Source organism: Cydia amplana, chromosome Z (assembly GCF_948474715.1).
Source record: "Cydia amplana chromosome Z, ilCydAmpl1.1, whole genome shotgun sequence".
NCBI lineage: Eukaryota > Metazoa > Arthropoda > Insecta > Lepidoptera > Tortricidae > Cydia > Cydia amplana.
The window spans coordinates 4,095,030-4,114,245 of NC_086096.1; the positions used below are offsets into that span (position 1 = coordinate 4,095,030).

General features: G+C 40.7%; 1 protein-coding gene across 1 annotated transcript in view; it reads right to left on the minus strand.

The window, feature by feature from the left end:
• Nucleotides 1-8,008: 8,008 nt before the first annotated feature.
• The window catches only part of LOC134660940 (arf-GAP with Rho-GAP domain, ANK repeat and PH domain-containing protein 2), a 38,486-nt gene continuing 27,278 nt past the window's right edge, over nt 8,009-19,216 (minus strand). The window contains exons 5-12 of the mRNA XM_063516827.1: nt 17,759-17,882; nt 16,688-16,900; nt 14,936-15,126; nt 13,237-13,473; nt 12,438-12,653; nt 10,989-11,129; nt 9,171-9,292; nt 8,009-8,152 (exon numbers count right to left, since the gene is read on the minus strand). Of these exons, the coding sequence (XP_063372897.1) occupies nt 8,020-8,152; nt 9,171-9,292; nt 10,989-11,129; nt 12,438-12,653; nt 13,237-13,473; nt 14,936-15,126; nt 16,688-16,900; nt 17,759-17,882 (1,377 nt within the window). The 3' untranslated portion in view covers nt 8,009-8,019. The remainder of the gene's footprint in view (nt 8,153-9,170; nt 9,293-10,988; nt 11,130-12,437; nt 12,654-13,236; nt 13,474-14,935; nt 15,127-16,687; nt 16,901-17,758; nt 17,883-19,216) is intronic.

A 19,216-nucleotide genomic window follows, 5' to 3' on the forward strand; every position in this document is an offset into this window, starting at 1 on the left:
TTGGGTTTGAGTAAACGTGCAGTCCTTGACAATGTTAATCAATCTATATATATAAATGCAAGTGTCCTGACTGACTGACTGACTGACTGATTCATCAACGCAGAGCCGAAACTACAAAAGCTAGAAAGTTGAAATTTGCACACTAGGTTGAATTTATAAAGTGTACAAGAGATAAGAAGCGATTTTGAAAAATTCAACCCCTAAGGGGGTTAAAAAGGGGATGAAAGGTTGTATGGGGTGCAAGTTTTATTTTAAGCTAGGAATTTGAAACTTTGTAAAAATGTACTATATTAAAAAACAAGAAAACTAATTTCTGCGTTTTAGAAAATTCATCCCCCAAGGTGGTGAAAAAGGGGTTGAAAGTTTGTATGGAGATCAAATATTTTTGTGGGTATTGGACTTGAAACTTTGTATATGGGGATATTATTATAAGACGGGAAAAGTAATTTCAGCGTTTTTGAAAATTCATCCCCTAACAGGGTTAAAAAGGGGTTGAAAGTTTGAATCCATTACAAATGCTTTGAAACTTCTTAGAAAGGCATAATAGCCGATGACAAAAAAAAGTAATTGCGACGTTTTAGGTAATTCAACCCCTAAGGGGGTAAAAAAGGGGATCAAACTTAGTCCTGGGGTGCAAATTTTATTTTAAGCTAGGACCTTGAAACTTCGTAAAAAGGTATTAAATTAGAAAACAAGAAAACTAATTTCAGCGTTTTTAAAAATTCATCCCCCAAGGTGGTAAAAAAGGGGTTGAAAATTTGTACGGAGATCAAATATTTTTGAGAGTGCGGGACTTGAATCTTTGTATTTGGGGATATTATTAAAATACAGGAAAAGTAATTTCAGCGTTTTGTAAAATTCATCCCCTAACAGGGTTAAACAGGGGTTAAAAGTTTGAATCCATTACAAATGCTTTGAAACTTCTTAGAAAGGCATAATAGCCGATTACAAAAAAAGTAATTGAAACGTTTTTGGAAATTCAACCCCTAAGGGGGTTAAAAAGGGGATGAAAGTTCGTCATAGGGTGCAAATTTTATTTTAAGCTAGGAACTTGAAACTTTGCAAAAAGGTATTAAATTAAGATACAAGAAAACGAATTTCAGCGTTTTTAAAAATTCATCCCCCAAGGTGGTAAAACATGGGATTGAAAATTTGTACGGATATCAAATATTTTTGAGAGTGCGGGACTTGAATCTTTGTATTTGATGATATTATTAGAAGACAGAACAAGTTATTTCAGTGTTTTGTAAAATTAATCCCCTAACAGGGTTAAAAAGGGGTTGAAAATTTGTATGGAGTTCAAATTTTATTTTAAGCTAGGAACTTGAAACTTCGTAAAAATATATGTTATTAAAATACAAGAAAACTAATTTCAGCGTTTTTGAATATTCATCCCCTAAAGTGGTGAAAAAGGGGTCGAAAGTTTGTAAGGATATCAAACATTTTTTTCGAACGCAGGACTTGAATCTTTGTATTTGGGGATATTATTAAAATACAGGAAAAGTAATTTCAGCGTTTTGTAAAATTCATCCCCTAAAGTGGTGAAAAAGGGGTCGAAAGTTTGTAAGGATATCAAACATTTTTTCGAACGCAGGACTTGTATCTTTGTATTTAGGGATATTATTAAAATACAGGAAAAGTAATTTCAGCGTTTTGTAAAATTCATCCCCTAACAGGGTTAAACAGGGGTTGAAAGTTTGAATCCATTACAAATGCTTTGAAACTTCTTAGAAAGGCATAATAGCCGATTAAAAAAAAAGTAATTGCAACGTTTTTGGAAATTCAACCCCTAAGGGGGTTAAAAAGGGGATGAAAGTTCGTCTTAGGGTGCAAATTTTATTTTAAGCTAGGAACTTAAAACTTTGCAAAAAGGTATTAAATTAAGATACAAGAAAACAAATTTCAGCGTTTTTAAAAATTCATCCCCCAAGGTGGTAAAACATGGGATTGAAAATTTGTACGGATATCAAATATTTTTGAGAGTGCGGGACTTGAATCTTTGTATTTGGGGATATTATTAGAAGACAGGAAAAGTTATTTCAGCGTTTTGTAAAATTCATCCCCTAACAGGGTTAAAAAGGGGTTGAAAATTTGTATGGAGTTCAAATTTTATTTTAAGCGAGGAACTTGAAACTTCGTAAAAATATATGTTATTAAAATACAAGAAAACTCATTTCAGCGTTTTTGAATATTCATCCCCTAAAGTGGTGAAAAAGGGGTTGAAAATTTGTATGGATATCAAACATTTTTTCGAACGCGGGACTTGAATCTTTGTATTTCGGGATATTATTAAAATACAGGAAAAGTAATTTCAGCGTTTTGTAAAATTCATCCCCTAACAGGGTTAAACAGGGGTTGAAAGTTTGAATCCATTACAAATGCTTTGAAACTTTTTAGAAAGGCATAATAGCCGATTACAAAAAAAGTAATTGCAACGTTTTTGGAAATTCAACCCCTAAGGGGGTTAAAAAGGGGATGAAAGTTCGTCTTAGGGTGCAAATTTTATTTAAAGCTAGGAACTTGAAACTTCGTAAATAGGTAGTTAGGTAGTAGGTTTTATTAAATAGAGGACATGAAAATCTTCTAAGGGGGTTTAGAGGGATTACATCGAGGACAATTTTATTCAGTTAGGGGCTTGAAACTTCGTAGGTTGTGAAAGAAAAGTCTCATGCGTTGTATAATATTAATAATTAAGAAATGATTAACCGTCCTACCGCAATCTCTTGCTGCATAATGTTCTAAGCTAATGTAGAATATATAACCACCAATATACAAATCCACGCGTACGAAGTCGCGGGCAACAGCTAGTAATCTTATGATCGATTTAGGTCGTACCTACTGCAGATGTACCTACTGACTACATCCTGATTGGAACCTAGTTTTCTACTCTTAATATCTATTGGAGAATTGCTTCCAGTGTTCCGTATCTGATATCATTCAGAACCTACCTACACCGGTCTAGCATGAGTTGAGTTCTCGCGCGCGACTCCATACCTACATCATGCGCGACTTAACCTTTTGGACGCCAATGACCGATATATCCGCACCGTAGGTTCAACGCCAAAGATCGATTAATCGGTCACAAACCACAGAGCAACATAGACCTACGTGCATATGCATAAAGTTCAATTTCAGTTTTGAGACATGCAGTCGCAAGCGGCAACGCTCATGCTAAACGTTCTGTACCTACCAGAGATACAGTAATGTTAGATTAGAATTAATGTTATGCGAAGGCCGAAGGCCGAGCTCCGCGTAGGGCCGAAGGCCCGAAGCGTCCAGGGGGCTGATTTTTGAATATCGACCGCTCGATTTCGTGTAAGTATATCGTTCAGTAATATCTCTACTACTAGGCACAAGATGCACCTATATAGTTATTGGCCACTCTTAACAATAAGGTTTCAATTGGCTTGTTTAGGAAAGGCCAATTACCGTAGGTACCTATTGGATTTCTTTTTCAACCCGTGACGTCGGAATCAGGTGAAAACGTTTCCTGAGCTTAGCGCTCTTTTTAGGGTTCCGTAATAATAGTCAACTGGCAACCCTTATGTCCGTCTGTCTGTCCGTCCGAGGCTTTACTCCGTGATCGCTAGAAAGCTCGAGCTACGAAATCAGACGGAGAAACGAACTATCACGTAGTGTCTAGGAATTCTAGGATATTAAAGCACAAGTCAGAATCACCCAAACGACTGTCGTGAAGCAAACGTCAGTTGCAAAGTTAAACGACAAATGGGTTTGTTTGGCTGCCAGCCTATTATGGATAGCTTTATCCATCTTTATCCACGTGATAAAATAACTGTCACTGTTTAACACCGTGGGAAAGAAAGTGACGGACACCGTTTTATCACGCTGTCACGTAGACAAGAACGACCATCATATCCGTACAGGTTATCTATTTTCCGATTCAGGGATATAACCGCGAACATCGAAGTTCGCCATTTGCGGGCATTTTTCTTTCACTCCAATTACGCCTTAATTGGAGTAAAAGAGAAAGTAGTAGTAGTAGTAGTAATCACTTTATTGTACACAACACAGGTTTACATAATGTTTACAGAAATAAAGGTACAAAGGCGAACTTATCCCTGTAAGGGATCTCTTCCAGCTAACCTTCGAGTAGATGAGGGGAGAATTCAAATTAGATAGACAAACTTACGGAATGTACAGTAACACTTTAAAAGTAAACTAACCTAAATGTCCAAAAGTAAATAAAATACATAAATATTATTATAAAATAAAATACATGCTACATACATAAATACTAAACATATATTACATATATATATATATATATATATAGACATCAGTACTTAACCAAATCACGCTTGGTTGGAAAGCATAAGTTTCTTCAAATTAGCCTTGAATGACGCTACAGACTGGGACTGTTTGAGCGACAGGGGCAACTCGTTCCACAACTTCACAGCGCGTACCGTGAACGAATTCGCATACGATCGTGTCTTATTCGGGGGAATAGCAAGCGTAAGATTAGCACTTGAACGTAAGCGGTGTTCACTGCCTTCAGCCAGATAATTAAATCTCTCGGAAAGATCGCCGCAATTTGCGAATTACGGTTTTTTCGGTAGCCCCTCTGACATTAGCTAACTTGGCTTTTGAATAATTGTCGAATCGTTACTAGTACAGTCAGTAGCAATAGTTGCTAAGCGGGCGAGGTATTCAAAATGATCTTAACAATAAGTCGCGTCAAGATAATTTTGAACACCTCGCCCGCTCAAAATTCACGTCTCACCATGTATAAGTAAGGCTTCAAACAAAAACGCCGTGAATTAAATAAAATGATTGAATTTATTCTTATGATACAAAAGCTTACATTGTTTTAAAATAAAAGGATACAAAGGACATGCGTATAGTCTCGCCATCCGACCATGTCAATAGACAGTAACTTAGACCATACATTATTTAACGTATTTTCATACAAATCGGGCAATATCGCAATGTAATGAAACTCACTTTCTTTTTACAATATTGTCGCAAGTACGTCATTATGTACTTTATCTGTTGTTTTTACCGATCACACCAAAAATATCAGCACCTAAAGTGTAATTCTATGGAACTTGCTGTGTAAACAAACCGCCATATTGAAAGTGTCAAGAAATATGAATTTACTATTTTAGTGATTTTTGTTTACATAGCAAGTTTCATAGAATGACACTTTAGGCCTATGTGTGGTTACCGCGAGTAGTCTTATACCTAATAGTTATAATGCACCATCGACTAGGTGATCTGTACAGTGAAACAACACAATTTGTTTTCGATTTCGAAATACGATTTTATTTACAATTAATAACTTTTAACATGTGACAGTTTTCTTTTAATTTGAATTTATAGTAGGTAAATAAGAGCCAGGCCGTTATTACGGGTGTACACCCATAAATGGAGATTGTATAACCTAAATCATTTATACATTTTAATCTATTTTACTACTCCAAGCTTTTATGAAAAACCATCAAATATAATATAAAAGATAACTACAAGATACAAAATATGAAAATACTACATTTCTTAGATATGTAATTACTAATTATACATAATATATTATAAAGATACGTTATTAAAAATTTAAATATATTACTTACATGTTATTATATTTTATGTTCAATATATTAAATTGACATTTTTAACATTAAATTGACGTGCAGTTTTTGGGAGTGAGGCCTTTAGCCAGTCACCGACACTAGGTATTATAAATATGTACTATAATATTTATAATATTAATTTTATTGCCACACAACTTGTAAACAAGTATCACATTATTTCGTACCTTGTCACAGTGACAATAGTATGAGGTCCCTAGCGAATTTCATATTGATTGTCACTGTGACAAGGTACGAAATGGTACTGAAATTAAATTATTTGACTGTACCTGTTCATTACGAAACTAGTAAAAAAGTTTTGTAAATACGTACTTCTGTTAAGAAGTTTGTATATGTATAGCTACATGTAAATATATTTTGAATAATATTTCAATAGAGAATATTTTGTATTACGACTTTTGAAGTCGACAAAGATTACAAAAAATCTTTAAATGATGTATATGTTTTGAGCTCCATTACTAACTGCCATATTCAATATTAAAAAATATGGCATGCCATCTCAATTAATTTGTAGGAAATGTGTGAATAACTATTTAAACGTGTGTATTTAAACCCTCTGTGTAAAGACTAATATATTTTGATAATTTTTCTAATATTTTAAAGTAATTACAGTTATATTGTCATTTTCTATTTGACATTGATGCTGCAAATCCATTAGGTAGTTTTTCGCCTTACTCTAAAAAATGCTATTTTATCTACTTGAATATATTTTAATTTTTATATAATATTATAGTTAGACCTAGAAGCTATGTTTATACTTGCAGAACAAACAAAAATCAGCTTGTCCTTGTACGTATACGTGTTATCGAGTCAAATTGTAAAACAGTATGAAACAATTTTGAAATCATGCCATACTTTATTCAAACTATCATTTTATACGACTAGGTACTTAATACACTTGTTGTTTTCATCTTTTACACAATTTAAATATACATAATATATTTCCCCAATAATTGTCTAAATTCATTTTCGCACTAAAACTAAGTTCCATATTGATTAAATTATTTAAACTATTAGGTATAACTAAAGGTAATTCATAAGACTAACATTTCAATATTGTATATATGTATACATAACAATAATATTTAGTTTACCAATTACAATACAAAATATATTATTGTCGAAATAAAATGTGTTATCATTTCATTGATATTCATAACAAGTTGACAACTGGCATGTTAGCACCGATTCAGACTTTCGAGTTATTAATTTTTTAAATCATTCCCAATTTCGAAATATTCGAGAGCATTCAAATTGGTTTGTAACTATTTTTATATACCAACGAAAACCGATAGATATGTCGTTTCAAAAACATAGCTTCGTTTTAAAATAGGGAAACACGGTCAAGACACTTTTATATTTGTTTTTGTGGGATATCCCATGTGCGCAGACGCATTATAAAATTGTGCTTTTATGACACTTTCATTATGGTCTTAAATCTTTTGTTTGCCTTCGGTATATCTTTTCAATGTTACTTATTCAAAGTGACACTATGATGCCTGCTGTACACACTCGTCCATGGACCCCGAGACAGGCCGAGAACGAGTGTGTACATGCTGTTCTCTTCTCGTCTCGCTCTTCCTTGTCTTGTCTCGCGCTTTTCCGAATGGATCGGAGCGATGCCGATACTCAGCGAGAGGCTCTCGACGAGTGTGTACAATTCACACACTAAAGGCTCATTTAGACGGTGCGAGAACTCGCATGCGAGTTTCATTACATTGCGTCATTTGATCGGTCGGCAGAATTGATGTAACCTCAATGGTCCGCAATGTAACTAAAATCGTATACGAGTTTGGGCGCCGTCTAAATGAGCCCTAAGTGCCAGTTGCACCATCAAGGTCACCCGGCGCGCCGCAGCGGTTTACTATGAAACTTAACGAAAAATTTAACGAACTCTTTAACGATGAAAACGGTTTGGTGCAACCGACTCTAAGGATCGGTTGCACCAAACCGTCAGTCACCGTTAAAGCGTTCGCTAAATTTTATTGTATGGGAAGTTTCATAGATCTCTGCTGCGCGACGTTGATCAGTCTAGTAACTGTGGTTGGTGCAACTGGCCCTAAGTCCGTGGAATCGTTGAGGGGTCCGTTCGCCTCTCAATTTTCTCGGAATTCGTTCGTAAATTCTAGGCAAGAGTAGGCATTATCAAGGTCCTGCCTGCTTAAAAAACCGTTTAAACTCCGTACCTAATACGATTTTTTGACATTTATTTCACATCTGATCTAGAACTTCTAGAAGGCAGTCTGACGCGCGCGCGCGCGCGCGCGCGCGTGTGTGTGTGTGTGTGTGTGTGTGGGTGTGGGTGTGTGTGTGTGTGGGTGTGTGTGTGTGGGTGTGGGTGTGTGTGTGTGTGTGTGTGTGTGTGTGTGCGCGTGTGTGCGTGTGTGTGTGTGTGTGTGTGTGTGTGTGTGTGTTACGTGATCACGAGACGGGGAGACGGCAGTATGTTTGTGTGTTCGGCGAAGGTCATCGCGGCGGTCCACTTGAGTTGTTCCTCGGTAACGGCGCCGGCTATAGTACACCCGAACCAGGGCCGGTCCTTGCTCCTGCGAATACAATTAGTATTAGCAAAGAACTAACCGAAAGAAATACATTCCATCCTTTTTCCTTGTTTTATCATTGTTATTTTTACATATTTTAACGGCACATTTCGTAATTGTTGACAACTTCACATTTGAGCGTTTCAAACAAGACTAAACGAAAAAGTAATGTGTGATCTGTTTTGACGTTACTTTTGTGGGGCCACTTTTGACGGCTGATTGGGTATCCAGTTCTTTATACTATATCAATGATATTTATTCTTTCACTGATATGTGTCAATTTGTTAAATGTCAAAAAATTACGACATTTACCCGAGACTAGGCCAAAGGCATGGTGCAAAGAGCGATGGCGCCGTACCTTTGAGCGTTAATTTTTGATATTTAACAAATTGACACATATCAGTGGGAGAATAAGGATCAAAGTCAAATGGCGTTCTAACAGTTTTATTCTTCTGTCGAAAGATGGCAGTAAATGTAATGTGGCTACTTAATTTACCATGACAGTAACTCTCTGTACACTCTATTCTCTTTAGTAATTAGCAAAGATTCATTGATTGTACAAACAAAAAAAACCGGCCAAGTGCGAGTCGGACTCGCGCACGGAGGGTTCCGCACCATCAACAAAAAATAGAGCAAAACAAGCAAAAAAAACGGTCACCCATCCAAGTACTGACCCCGCCCGACATTGCTTAACTTCGGTCAAAAATCACGTTTGTTGTATGGGAGCCCCACTTAAATCTTTATTTTATTCTGTTTTTAGTATTTGTTGTTATAGCGGCAACAGAAATACATCATCTGTGAAAATTTCAACTGTCTAGCTATCACGGTTCGTGAGATACAGCCTGGTGACAGACGGACGGACGGACGGACGGACGGACAGCGGAGTCTTAGTAATAGGGTCCCGTTTTTACCCTTTGGGTACGGAACCCTAAAAACCCAGGCGGGGTTGGCAGTTGAAGACGGGGCAGTACTGTACTTACATGTCCAGAAAGCATACAGAAAATATTTAAAAACGCAATGGTACCTTTTTTGCTTGTTGCGCGGCACAAAGGTGATGGCCCAGCGCGACTGGGGGTTCCTTTTCGGCTCGTGCCCCACATACCACAGGATATCTTTTATGTTCCACTCGTCAATCTTGTGCGAACCCTGCAACATATGTATAATTTATATCTTATCCTAGTCCTAGTTTATAGACGAATTTACAGTCACTTTTAAAACTGAAGAAAATTATTGTTTTCCGCCCTATTCCTAACATTATAGTATTTGACAACATATGAATAAGCGCGCGCGAATTTGTATACGATGGTAGTTACACTGCGGACCATGGTTATACTTGGCCAAGCAAATCTTGTCAGTAGAAATAAGTTTTTGGCAAAAATTTAACTTTTGGTACAAGCTTTTATCGCTGACTGTACTTTTCTTACGTCAGACAATTAATACTCATCGATATAATTCTAAAAACCCCTAACACAATTAAGTTGCGTTGTTTCATCACAGAGTTCCTATGGCCACCTCCTGTCTCCATCATCAGATCAGTTCGACAGTACCATATTATTGTATTGTCATCAGAACTACATACAGCTGCCAATTTTCATGACGCTACGATGCTTGGAAGATGCTTAAATTAGTTACCTTAGATTCCATTACATAGTTCCATACAAGTCGACCTAATAAAAGCTTGTTAAAAATCGGCAAATTTGAAAAATCGTGGGTTAGCAACACTACGTTTGAATTATTAGAAAATCGCGTGTCTTTTATATCTTATCGATGGAACTGTTGTTTACATTTCATCGATGTTCTATGTACATTGCTGCTTTTTGTTTGTTTCCTAGGCATACCATATTTTAGTTTGCTTTACATTGCTACTGACATATCCGGCTTGACAGCCTATACATTAATTCAGCCGACCGATCAAATGACGCAATGTAATGAAACTCGCATGAGAGTTCTGGCCCCGTCTAAATGAGCCCTAACGATAAACATACAGGTCGAATCACGAAAGCTGGCACGAATGGATTGAACGAAACTTGCATTGTATCTTTCATTACCAGCGCGCAACCGGTTCTTGTAAGAGGCCTACGTGCAGAGGAAGTTTTCCAGCTGATATGATAAAGAGAAAAGATAGTTTATTCAAGTAGGCATATTACAATGCGCTTATGAATGTCAAATAAAGCTACACCGGCTCCAACCCTACACCTCTGCCCCGAGATTTAAATCCCCCCTCAATTGGAGGAGGGTATCCCAATATGGGACCGGCAACAAGCTCGGCGGGACACGTCTTTTCAAATAAAACCGGCCAAGTGCGAGTCGGACTCGCGCACGGAGGGTTCCGCACCATCAACAAAAAATAGAGCAAAACAAGCAAAAAAAAAAAAAGCAAAAAAACGGTCACCCATCCAAGTACTGACCCCGCCCGACGTTGCTTAACTTCGGTCAACAATCACGTTTGTTGTATAGTAACCCCTTTTAAATATATATTTTGTTTTTAGTATTTCTTGTTATAGCGGCAACAGAAATACATCATCTGTGAAAAGTTTCAACTGTCTAGCTATCATGGTTCATGAGTTACAGCCTGGTGACAGACAGACGGACAGCGGAGTCTTAGTAATAGGGTCCCGTTTTTAGCCTTTGGGTACGGACCGCTAAAAAAGCTGGTTTACTAAAATAAAGCCCTTGCTACACGGTCGCCGACAAGCCCCCAGACCGCGTGGCCTTGGTCCGTCCCGGACCGTGTAGACAGTTGTTTCCAACAAAATTAGACCAAAACTGACCAAGGTCAGACGGTTAGAAGGCTTGTTGGCGACCGTGTAGCAAGGGCTTAAGTCATTGTTCGTAAGCTCACCTGTTTGTCCTTGAAGTAGCACAGCTTGCCGTTCTGGAACTCGAACATGTGCAGCTTGAAGGTCTTCATGGACTCGCTGGCGAACCGCAGCTCGGCGCACACCAGCCCCGCGCTCCGGAGCACCTCCATTTCGTGAAGGATCTGATTGGACAACATGTTCTATGGTTAAAATGGGTGTGTGTTTATAAGGGCTCATTAAGTGTAAGGCCTGAGTGGACGCTCGGAGCGGAGCGTTCGGCGGGGCGTGCAGCGTGGCGTCGGGGTCAGGAGTAATTTGAGCAGCGTGCACTAAGGCCGCTCCTATACGCTTGCATTTGTTTAACATGCACGCCGCACGCCCCGCCCCGCTGCACGCCCAACTCGAGCGTCCACTCAGGCCTTACACTTAGACGGGGCGAGAACTCGCATGCGAGTTTGATTACATTGCGCCGTTTGTTTGGTCGGCTGAATTGGTGTAACCTCAATGGTGCGCAATGTAACTATAAAATCGTATACGAGTTCGCGCGCCGTCTTATTGAGCCCTAATACATCAACAAAATGGGGATAGGCTGTATCTTGTAACGGCGTTATTCATATAAACGTCTGCTAAGTTAATTAACTGATGATCGTCGTTTGTCCCTCTCTATGGCATATCGACATATAGGGACAAACGACGATCATCAACTGATTGAGTTAGCAGCCGTTTACGAATACCGCCATAAGACAGCAGAAGCAATATGAAAATATCCTTTAATCTCTAAAAACATTCTAGCATTTCTAAATTTTTACTAGCTTAAATTCTCTGTCTAGAGAGATAGAGATCTCTTCTGACTTCTTTCAGGATATAGCCCGAAAATATTAAAAAGCCCCGGATGCCACGAAACCAGCTGCACCTCACCTTATTTTCCCTGACAAGAAGTGAATCTCGCCTTATTTTCCCTGACCAGAAGTTAATTTCACCTTATTTTCCCTGACAAGAAGTGAATCTCACCTTATTTTCCCTGACAAGAAGGTAGTTATCCTTCCTATCATCCTCGTCCCAGTACCCCCAGCGCAGCACCACGTCCAGCACCACCTCGTCGACATGCACCACTCGCGCACATTGGCACTCGTTTAACTAAGCCTTTTCATAATACTGATAGGTACAAAATGTGGGGCCCATCTTGAATTTCTACATTTTTTACCCAATCCCGTTGCAAATCAATATCAAGTAAGAGACTACTTCCTGAGCTTAAGCTACCGTTAAAAAGCCCCAAACTTTACTAAAATAGCAGAAGCAACATGAAAATCACCTTTAATCTCTACACAAATCTTGCATTTCTAAATTTTTACTAGATTACATCTCTCTATCTTTCTTTTCCTTTCTCTTTCTCTTCTGACTTCTTTTAGGATATTGCCCAAAAATGAATGTATTTTACCTGACAAGAAGTGAATCCCACCTTATTTTCCCTGACAAGAAGTGAATCTCACCTTATTTTCCCTGACAAGAAGGTAGTTATCCTTCCTATCATCCTCGTCCCAGTACCCCCAGCGCAGCACCACATCCAGCACCACCTCGTCGACATGCACCACCCTCTTCATGGACTCGTTGCATATCACCTCTTCAAGCATGAGGAGGTGGGAGTCCACGTTGGCTTTCTCGGAGAGTTGGACGCATATGTCGGCGCTAGTCGTGCTTGGCGTTAGCTGTGGAAAAAGTTTCTTGTTGCAATTTGATTTCTATCCCTTAAAAATGAAGGGTCTCATTATCTGCAAAACAAAGTACGTAGACGTAAGAATTTTGAAGATATTGGAATTGGTAAAAATGAAAATTTGTCGGAACAGGATTTTACTTAGAAGTAGAATTGGAAATATTATTTTACAATTCGTTTCACCTTGTCACAGTGAAAATAATATGAGATCCCTAGCAAATTTTATATTGATTGATTGTAACTGGGACAAGGTACAGTCGCCATCAAATATATCGGAGCGGCTGAGGTGCTCAAAAATATCTGAGCACTAACGCCTTGACAACAGAGGCGTGTTCAGATAGTTGTGAGCACCTTGGCCCCTCCGATGTATATGATGGCGACTGTACGAATTGACACATATACTAAGTACAGTCAGCAGCAGAAGTTGCTAAGCGGGCGAGGTATTCAAAATTACCTTGAAGCGCTCTTATTCTCTTAAAAGTCGCGTCAAGATCATTTTGAACACCTCGCCCGCTTAGCAGCTATTTCTGCAGACTGTACCATCTTTTCGGTCTGTCTCTACAAGGCCTAATACTTACCGAGACTTGATAGCACGTCGACCGATCCTTCACATAGATCCACGCCTTCAAATCACCGGCAGCCTTCGGCGCAGAAGGCGCTCTGTTACTAAGCACCCTCATCAGGACTCGTCGCACGGCCCCCTCTCGCCGCTTTTCGGCCTCGGTCGGCTCCCATACGGCCTCGTAGTTGGCTATCAGGTCGCGGACAACGTAGACCTCTTTGGAATACCAGGATGTGTTCAGGGTGTTGCTTGTCTGTAAGAAAAAAAAACATCATTTTAGGTATTCACAAAATAAAATCAATCACCTTGGAATAAATTTAAGTGGCAAAATTACTGTCTTGAGATTTGAACTCATGCCCTCTGGATCGATACTCCTGCGCTCTGCCATCTGAGCCACCAAGACCTCATCCATGGCCAGCAAATCTTTCCACCAGACCCCCAGAATCTTTCCGCAGACGTTTCTGCTCGTTAAAAATTAAAATAAAATCAATCGTTCGGAAAAAAGGTATTTTGTATGATAGTCCATTCACAGTACAATGAATGTTAGAATTTTAGTGGCACTTTATAAACTGTCATACTTTGTGGGTTCTCTCTTAGTCTTCAAATCTACGTGTCGTACATTAATGGATAACTATTTGGCATTCTTTTAAGTATATTGGAAGTCAGGCAGTCGATAAGTAGACTCTTTATGACAGCTCTAAATTACCACAATGTCAATATTTCCGTGCATATTTGACTGTTTGTACTTACAAAAGCAGCTGGCATCAAAGTACGCGCTCATATACCAAAACTGTGCAAGTGGACGAATAACTTGCGCGCCGTTTTACGCCACGAGAGGAAGGGAAGACATCACTCGCCGTGCACCGTACAAAGCGGGATGCATGACAACTATCTCTCTCTTTCCAACTATATTAGAGCGTGATTGTAAGCAATCGGTAGGTGATACTTACCAAAGCAGCTGGCATCAAAGTTGGCGCCCAAACCGACGCAAGGTTCTCCGCGCTCATCTTATTGGCGTACACCATACTGTGCAAGTGACATCACTCGCCGTGCACCGTACAAAGCGGGACGCATAACAACTATCTCTCTCTCTTTCCAACTATATTAGAGCGTGATTGTAAGCAATCGGTAGGTGACACTTACCAAAGCAGCTGGCATCAAAGTTGGCGCCCATACCGACGCAAGGTTCTCCGCGCTCATCTTATTGGCGTACACCATACTGTGCAAGTGACATCACTCGCCGTGCACCGTACAAAGCGGGACGCATAACAACTATCTCTCTCTCTTTCCAACTATATTAGAGCGTGATTGTAAGCAATCGGTAGGTGACACTTACCAAAGCAGCTGGCATCAAAGTTGGCGCCCATACCGACGCAAGGTTCTCCGCGCTCATCTTATTGGCGTACACCATACTGTGCAAGTGACATCACTCGCCGTGCACCGTACAAAGCGGGACGCATAACAACTATCTATCTCTCTCTCTTTCCAACTATATTAGAGCGTGATTGTAAGCAATCGGTGATACTTACCAAAGCAGCTGGCATCAAAGTTGGCGCCCATACCGACGCAAGGTTCTCCGCGCCCATATTATTGGCGCATACTGTGCAAGTGACATCACTCGCCGTGCACCGTACAAAGCGGGATGCATAACAACTATCTCTCTCTCTCTTTCCAACTATATTAGAGCGTGATTGTAAGCAATCGGTGATACTTACCAAAGCAGCTGGCATCAAAGTTGGCGCCCATACCGACGCAAGGTTCTCCGCGCTCATCTTATTGGCGTGCGCCATACTGTGCAGAAAGTGCAAGTGCGCGAACAGTTTGCGCGCCGTGTTGCGCGCCACGAGAGGAAGAGATGACATCACTCGGCGATAGATGGTGTTGCGGGCGGCCGGGTCGTCTTGATCTAGAAACGGTGAATTTATCAATACGGCAATATTTCAGTTTTTAACATTATGTTGGTAAAGGCGTAACATTTTAGCAACATTTAACCCCCTTATTCATAAATGTTTACGTGCCTGATTTAGTAAAATTATATTTTATCCCTTTCTTACAAATGCATAAGTCAAAATGACAGATAAAGGCAAACGATTCATAGCTAATTCAGGCCAGTAACGCGTTTATGAATAACGCCATAAATGTTTCGGTCTCATCCAGAATCAAATGTGTTTTTACAGTAATGCAAAGAGTGTGTGTGCAAACGTCGTCGAATTTCAATGGAAGCAATACACAAAAAAATAGAAAATATACGCTAACAGCGGGCAAAGTATTCGGGTCTCTGACAACCCTCTTCAACACATTTGAGACATCGTATTCAATGCGTCCCGGGTCTAAAATTGGATGGCTATAGTTACCTAACGCAGCCAGCATGGCTTCTCTCTTAGCCTGTGACATCAGAGGCTCGGGTAGGTCCCTAAAGAACCTCTTCAGCACGCCTGCCACATCTTACTCAGTGCGTCCCAGGCCTAAACTGGGATTAGTAAAGCTATAGTTACCTAACGCAGCCAGCATGGCTTCTCTCTTAGCCTGTGACATCAGAGGCTCGGGTAGGTCCCTAAAGAACCTCTTCAGCACGCCTGCCACATCTTACTCAGTGCGTCCCAGGCCTAAACTGGGATTAGTAAAGCTATAGTTACCTAACGCAGCCAGCATGGCTTCTCTCTTAGCTTGTGACATCAGCGGCTCAGGTAGGTCTCTAAAGAACCTCTTCAGCACGCCTGCCACATCTTACTCAGTGCGTCCCAGGCCTAAACTGGGATTAGTAAAGCTATAGTTACCTAACGCAGCCAGCATGGCTTCTCTCTTAGCTTGTGACATCAGCGGCTCAGGTAGGTCCCTAAAGAACCTCTTCAGCACGCCTGCCACATCTTACTCAGTGCGTCCCAGGCCTAAACTGGGATTAGTAAAGCTATAGTTACCTAACGCAGCCAGCATGGCTTCTCTCTTAGCCTGTGACATCAGAGGCTCGGGTAGGTCCCTAAAGAACCTCTTCAGCACGCCTGCCACATCTTACTCAGTGCGTCCCAGGCCTAAACTGGGATTAGTAAAGCTATAGTTACCTAACGCAGCCAGCATGGCTTCTCTCTTACCCTGTGACATCAGAGGCTCGGGTAGGTCCCTAAAGAACCTCTTCAGCACGCCTGCCACATCTTACTCAGTGCGTCCCAGGCCTAAACTGGGATTAGTAAAGCTATAGTTACCTAACGCAGCCAGCATGGCTTCTCTCTTAGCCTGTGACATCAGCGGCTCGGGTAGGTCTCTAAAGAACCTCTTCAGCACGCCTGCCACATCTTACTCAGTGCGTCCCAGGGCTAAACTTGGATTAGAAAAGCTGTAGTTACCTATACAGCCAGAATGGCTTCTCAATTAGCCTGTGACATAAGCGGCTCGGGGAGACCCCTAAAGAACATCTATAGAACCCCTGCAGCGTACCAGGGCTAAGCTTGGATAAGTAAAGCTATAGTTACCTAAAGCAGCCAGCATGGCTTCTCTCTTAGCCTGTGACATCAGCGGCTCGGGTAGGTCCCTAAAGAACCTCTTCAGCACGCCTGCCACATCGTGCTCGGAATGCGTGCCAGGGCTCAACTGAACGGACCACGCGTCCCTGCGGAACCGGGCCAGGAGTTCGGATAACACTACGTTACTGCCCGCGCGGCGGTATATGCCCTCTGACAGGCTGCCTGTTGACAAATCGCAATGTTATTTACCATATTTACAGTCTTCATGTGATAGGAATATATTTTAAGGCAAATTAAACTGATTTCAGTGATATCTAAAGTCTATTTTTTTATTCCGTAGACTAAAATGACAACCACAAATGTCAAACGTACAAATAATGTGGCCAGCTTAAAACAAACAGTGCTCATCTTTGATTTCGGTTTGTGAATAACAGATAAATATTACATTAATTTTAGATTCAAAATAAACAAAAAATTAACTCTAAATGGTTCCTTTATAAAACAGGTCACGAAAAGTACAAAGTAAGGTTCTCATTTAAATAAAACTTAGTATACGTAGAGAAATAGGATGAGTAACTTGGTGAATTATGAGCTATATGATATGTAGCTTCGATGTGACTGTTAATCTTACAATAAAATCGCTTTAAATATTAGAAATATTGTGTACCTATAGACCTGGATACAAAATTTCTAAATACCTCAAAATGATGGCATTTTTACCTACACTATTTCATATTTTTAATACCTCTCCTAGTGTCCCCTTTTAGCACGTCACGGATTATCCATTCATTGTGTTACAGACACTTCATCAACAAATATAAGTACTTCCCAATCGTTTAATTTCGGTTAGTAACGGTTGTAGCACATCACTATTTATAAGACGTAAAAAACTAGCAACACATGAAATGTCATTTTAGTCTACCGAATTAAAAAAATAGACTTTAAAGGCCTGCGCAAACTGGCGGAGCGCAGCGCAGATCACCTAGGATACTTCGGCATCCCGCCGCCTACCGCCGCGTGTACTCGATCAAAAGGAATTAATTGTGCCTAGTATGCAAGCCTTCATAGCCAAATACTAACCGTGTGCGTATATGAAGCTTAGGCACTTGTCAACGATGGCCGGAACATCTTCCTTGGTCAACTGTTGATGGTGTATTTGAGCTCCGTTATTGTGAGCAGCTAATTTTACCATGTATCGCCATCCCTGTAATATAAGAATGGTATTGTTTTACTTCATTCTGTGGCAAATTTAACTTTGAAACTTTGTATAGATATAGTGCATAATTGGCTTCCATCGTGTTTTCTTAGAAACGTTCATATTTGTCATGCTACTTCAGTCAACCTCAGTACTTTTTGTACCGAGACTGTTTGTACGTTTCCGTACGAAACAAAAGCCAGTGTTATTATCTAGAGTCTGTGCGGAAAGGGAAGAGTCGTGGAATGCATGGGGCCCAATAGATTCCACGACTCTTCTCTTTCCCCACAGACTCTATGGGGTTTTAACCCCCTACAGTTCAAGGTCTCACCTTAAGGTCTCTCTCGGTTGGGAAGCGCAAGTAGATGGTGGCGTGAGGACAGTCCATGAGCAGGTTCCCGCTGCCGTCAATGATATTATATAACCTAGATAGGTTATACTCATACTTGAGGAGCACAAAAAATACTTCCATATTTATTTCTGTGCCTACGAAGAAATCTGTTATTTTTGATTAATTTTCTCATTCCATCCATCTTTGTCACACTCGTTGTTAAACATAAGGTCGTCTCTTTCTTTTTCGGTGTGCTCGTTAGCACGTGCACATTTCTCGCTTGTCCAGCCGCGACTAAAGGCAACTTGTCCAATTGTCACAAGTTAAGCGCTTCAATTTTGGAACGCCTATAACCTATCTTGAGTTATAAATCATTGGCTGCCGTCCGTCGGCATCGCTTGTTTCGTCTCCCCTGCATCTTGCGTCACTGGAACACGGATATTGAAGTCGCTGACTAACCTTAAGGTCTCTCTCGGTGGGGAAGCGCAGGTAGATGGCGGCGTGAGGACAGTCCATCTGCAGGTTCCTGCTGCCGTTCGTCGGCGTCGCTTGTTTCGTCTCCCCTGCATCTTGCGTCACTGGAACACGGATATTGAAGTCGCTGACTAACCTTAAGGTCTCTCTCGGTGGGGAAGCGCAGGTAGATGGTGGCGTGAGGACAGTCCATGAGCAGGTTCCCGCTGCCGTCCGTCGGCATCGCTTGTTTCGTCTCCCCTGCATCTTGCGTCACTGGAACACGGATATTGAAGTCGCTGACTAACCTTAAGGTCTCTCTCGGTGGGGAAGCGCAGGTAGATGGTGGCGTGAGGACAGTCCATCAGCAGGTTCCCGCTGCCGTCCGTCGGCATCGCTTGTTTCGTCTCCCCTGCATCTTGCGTCACTGGAACACGGATATTGAAGTCGCTGACTAACCTTAAGGTCTCTCTCGGTGGGGAAGCGCAGGTAGATGGTGGCGTGAGGACAGTCCATGAGCAGGTTCCCGCTGCCGTCCGTCGGCATCGCTTGTTTCGTC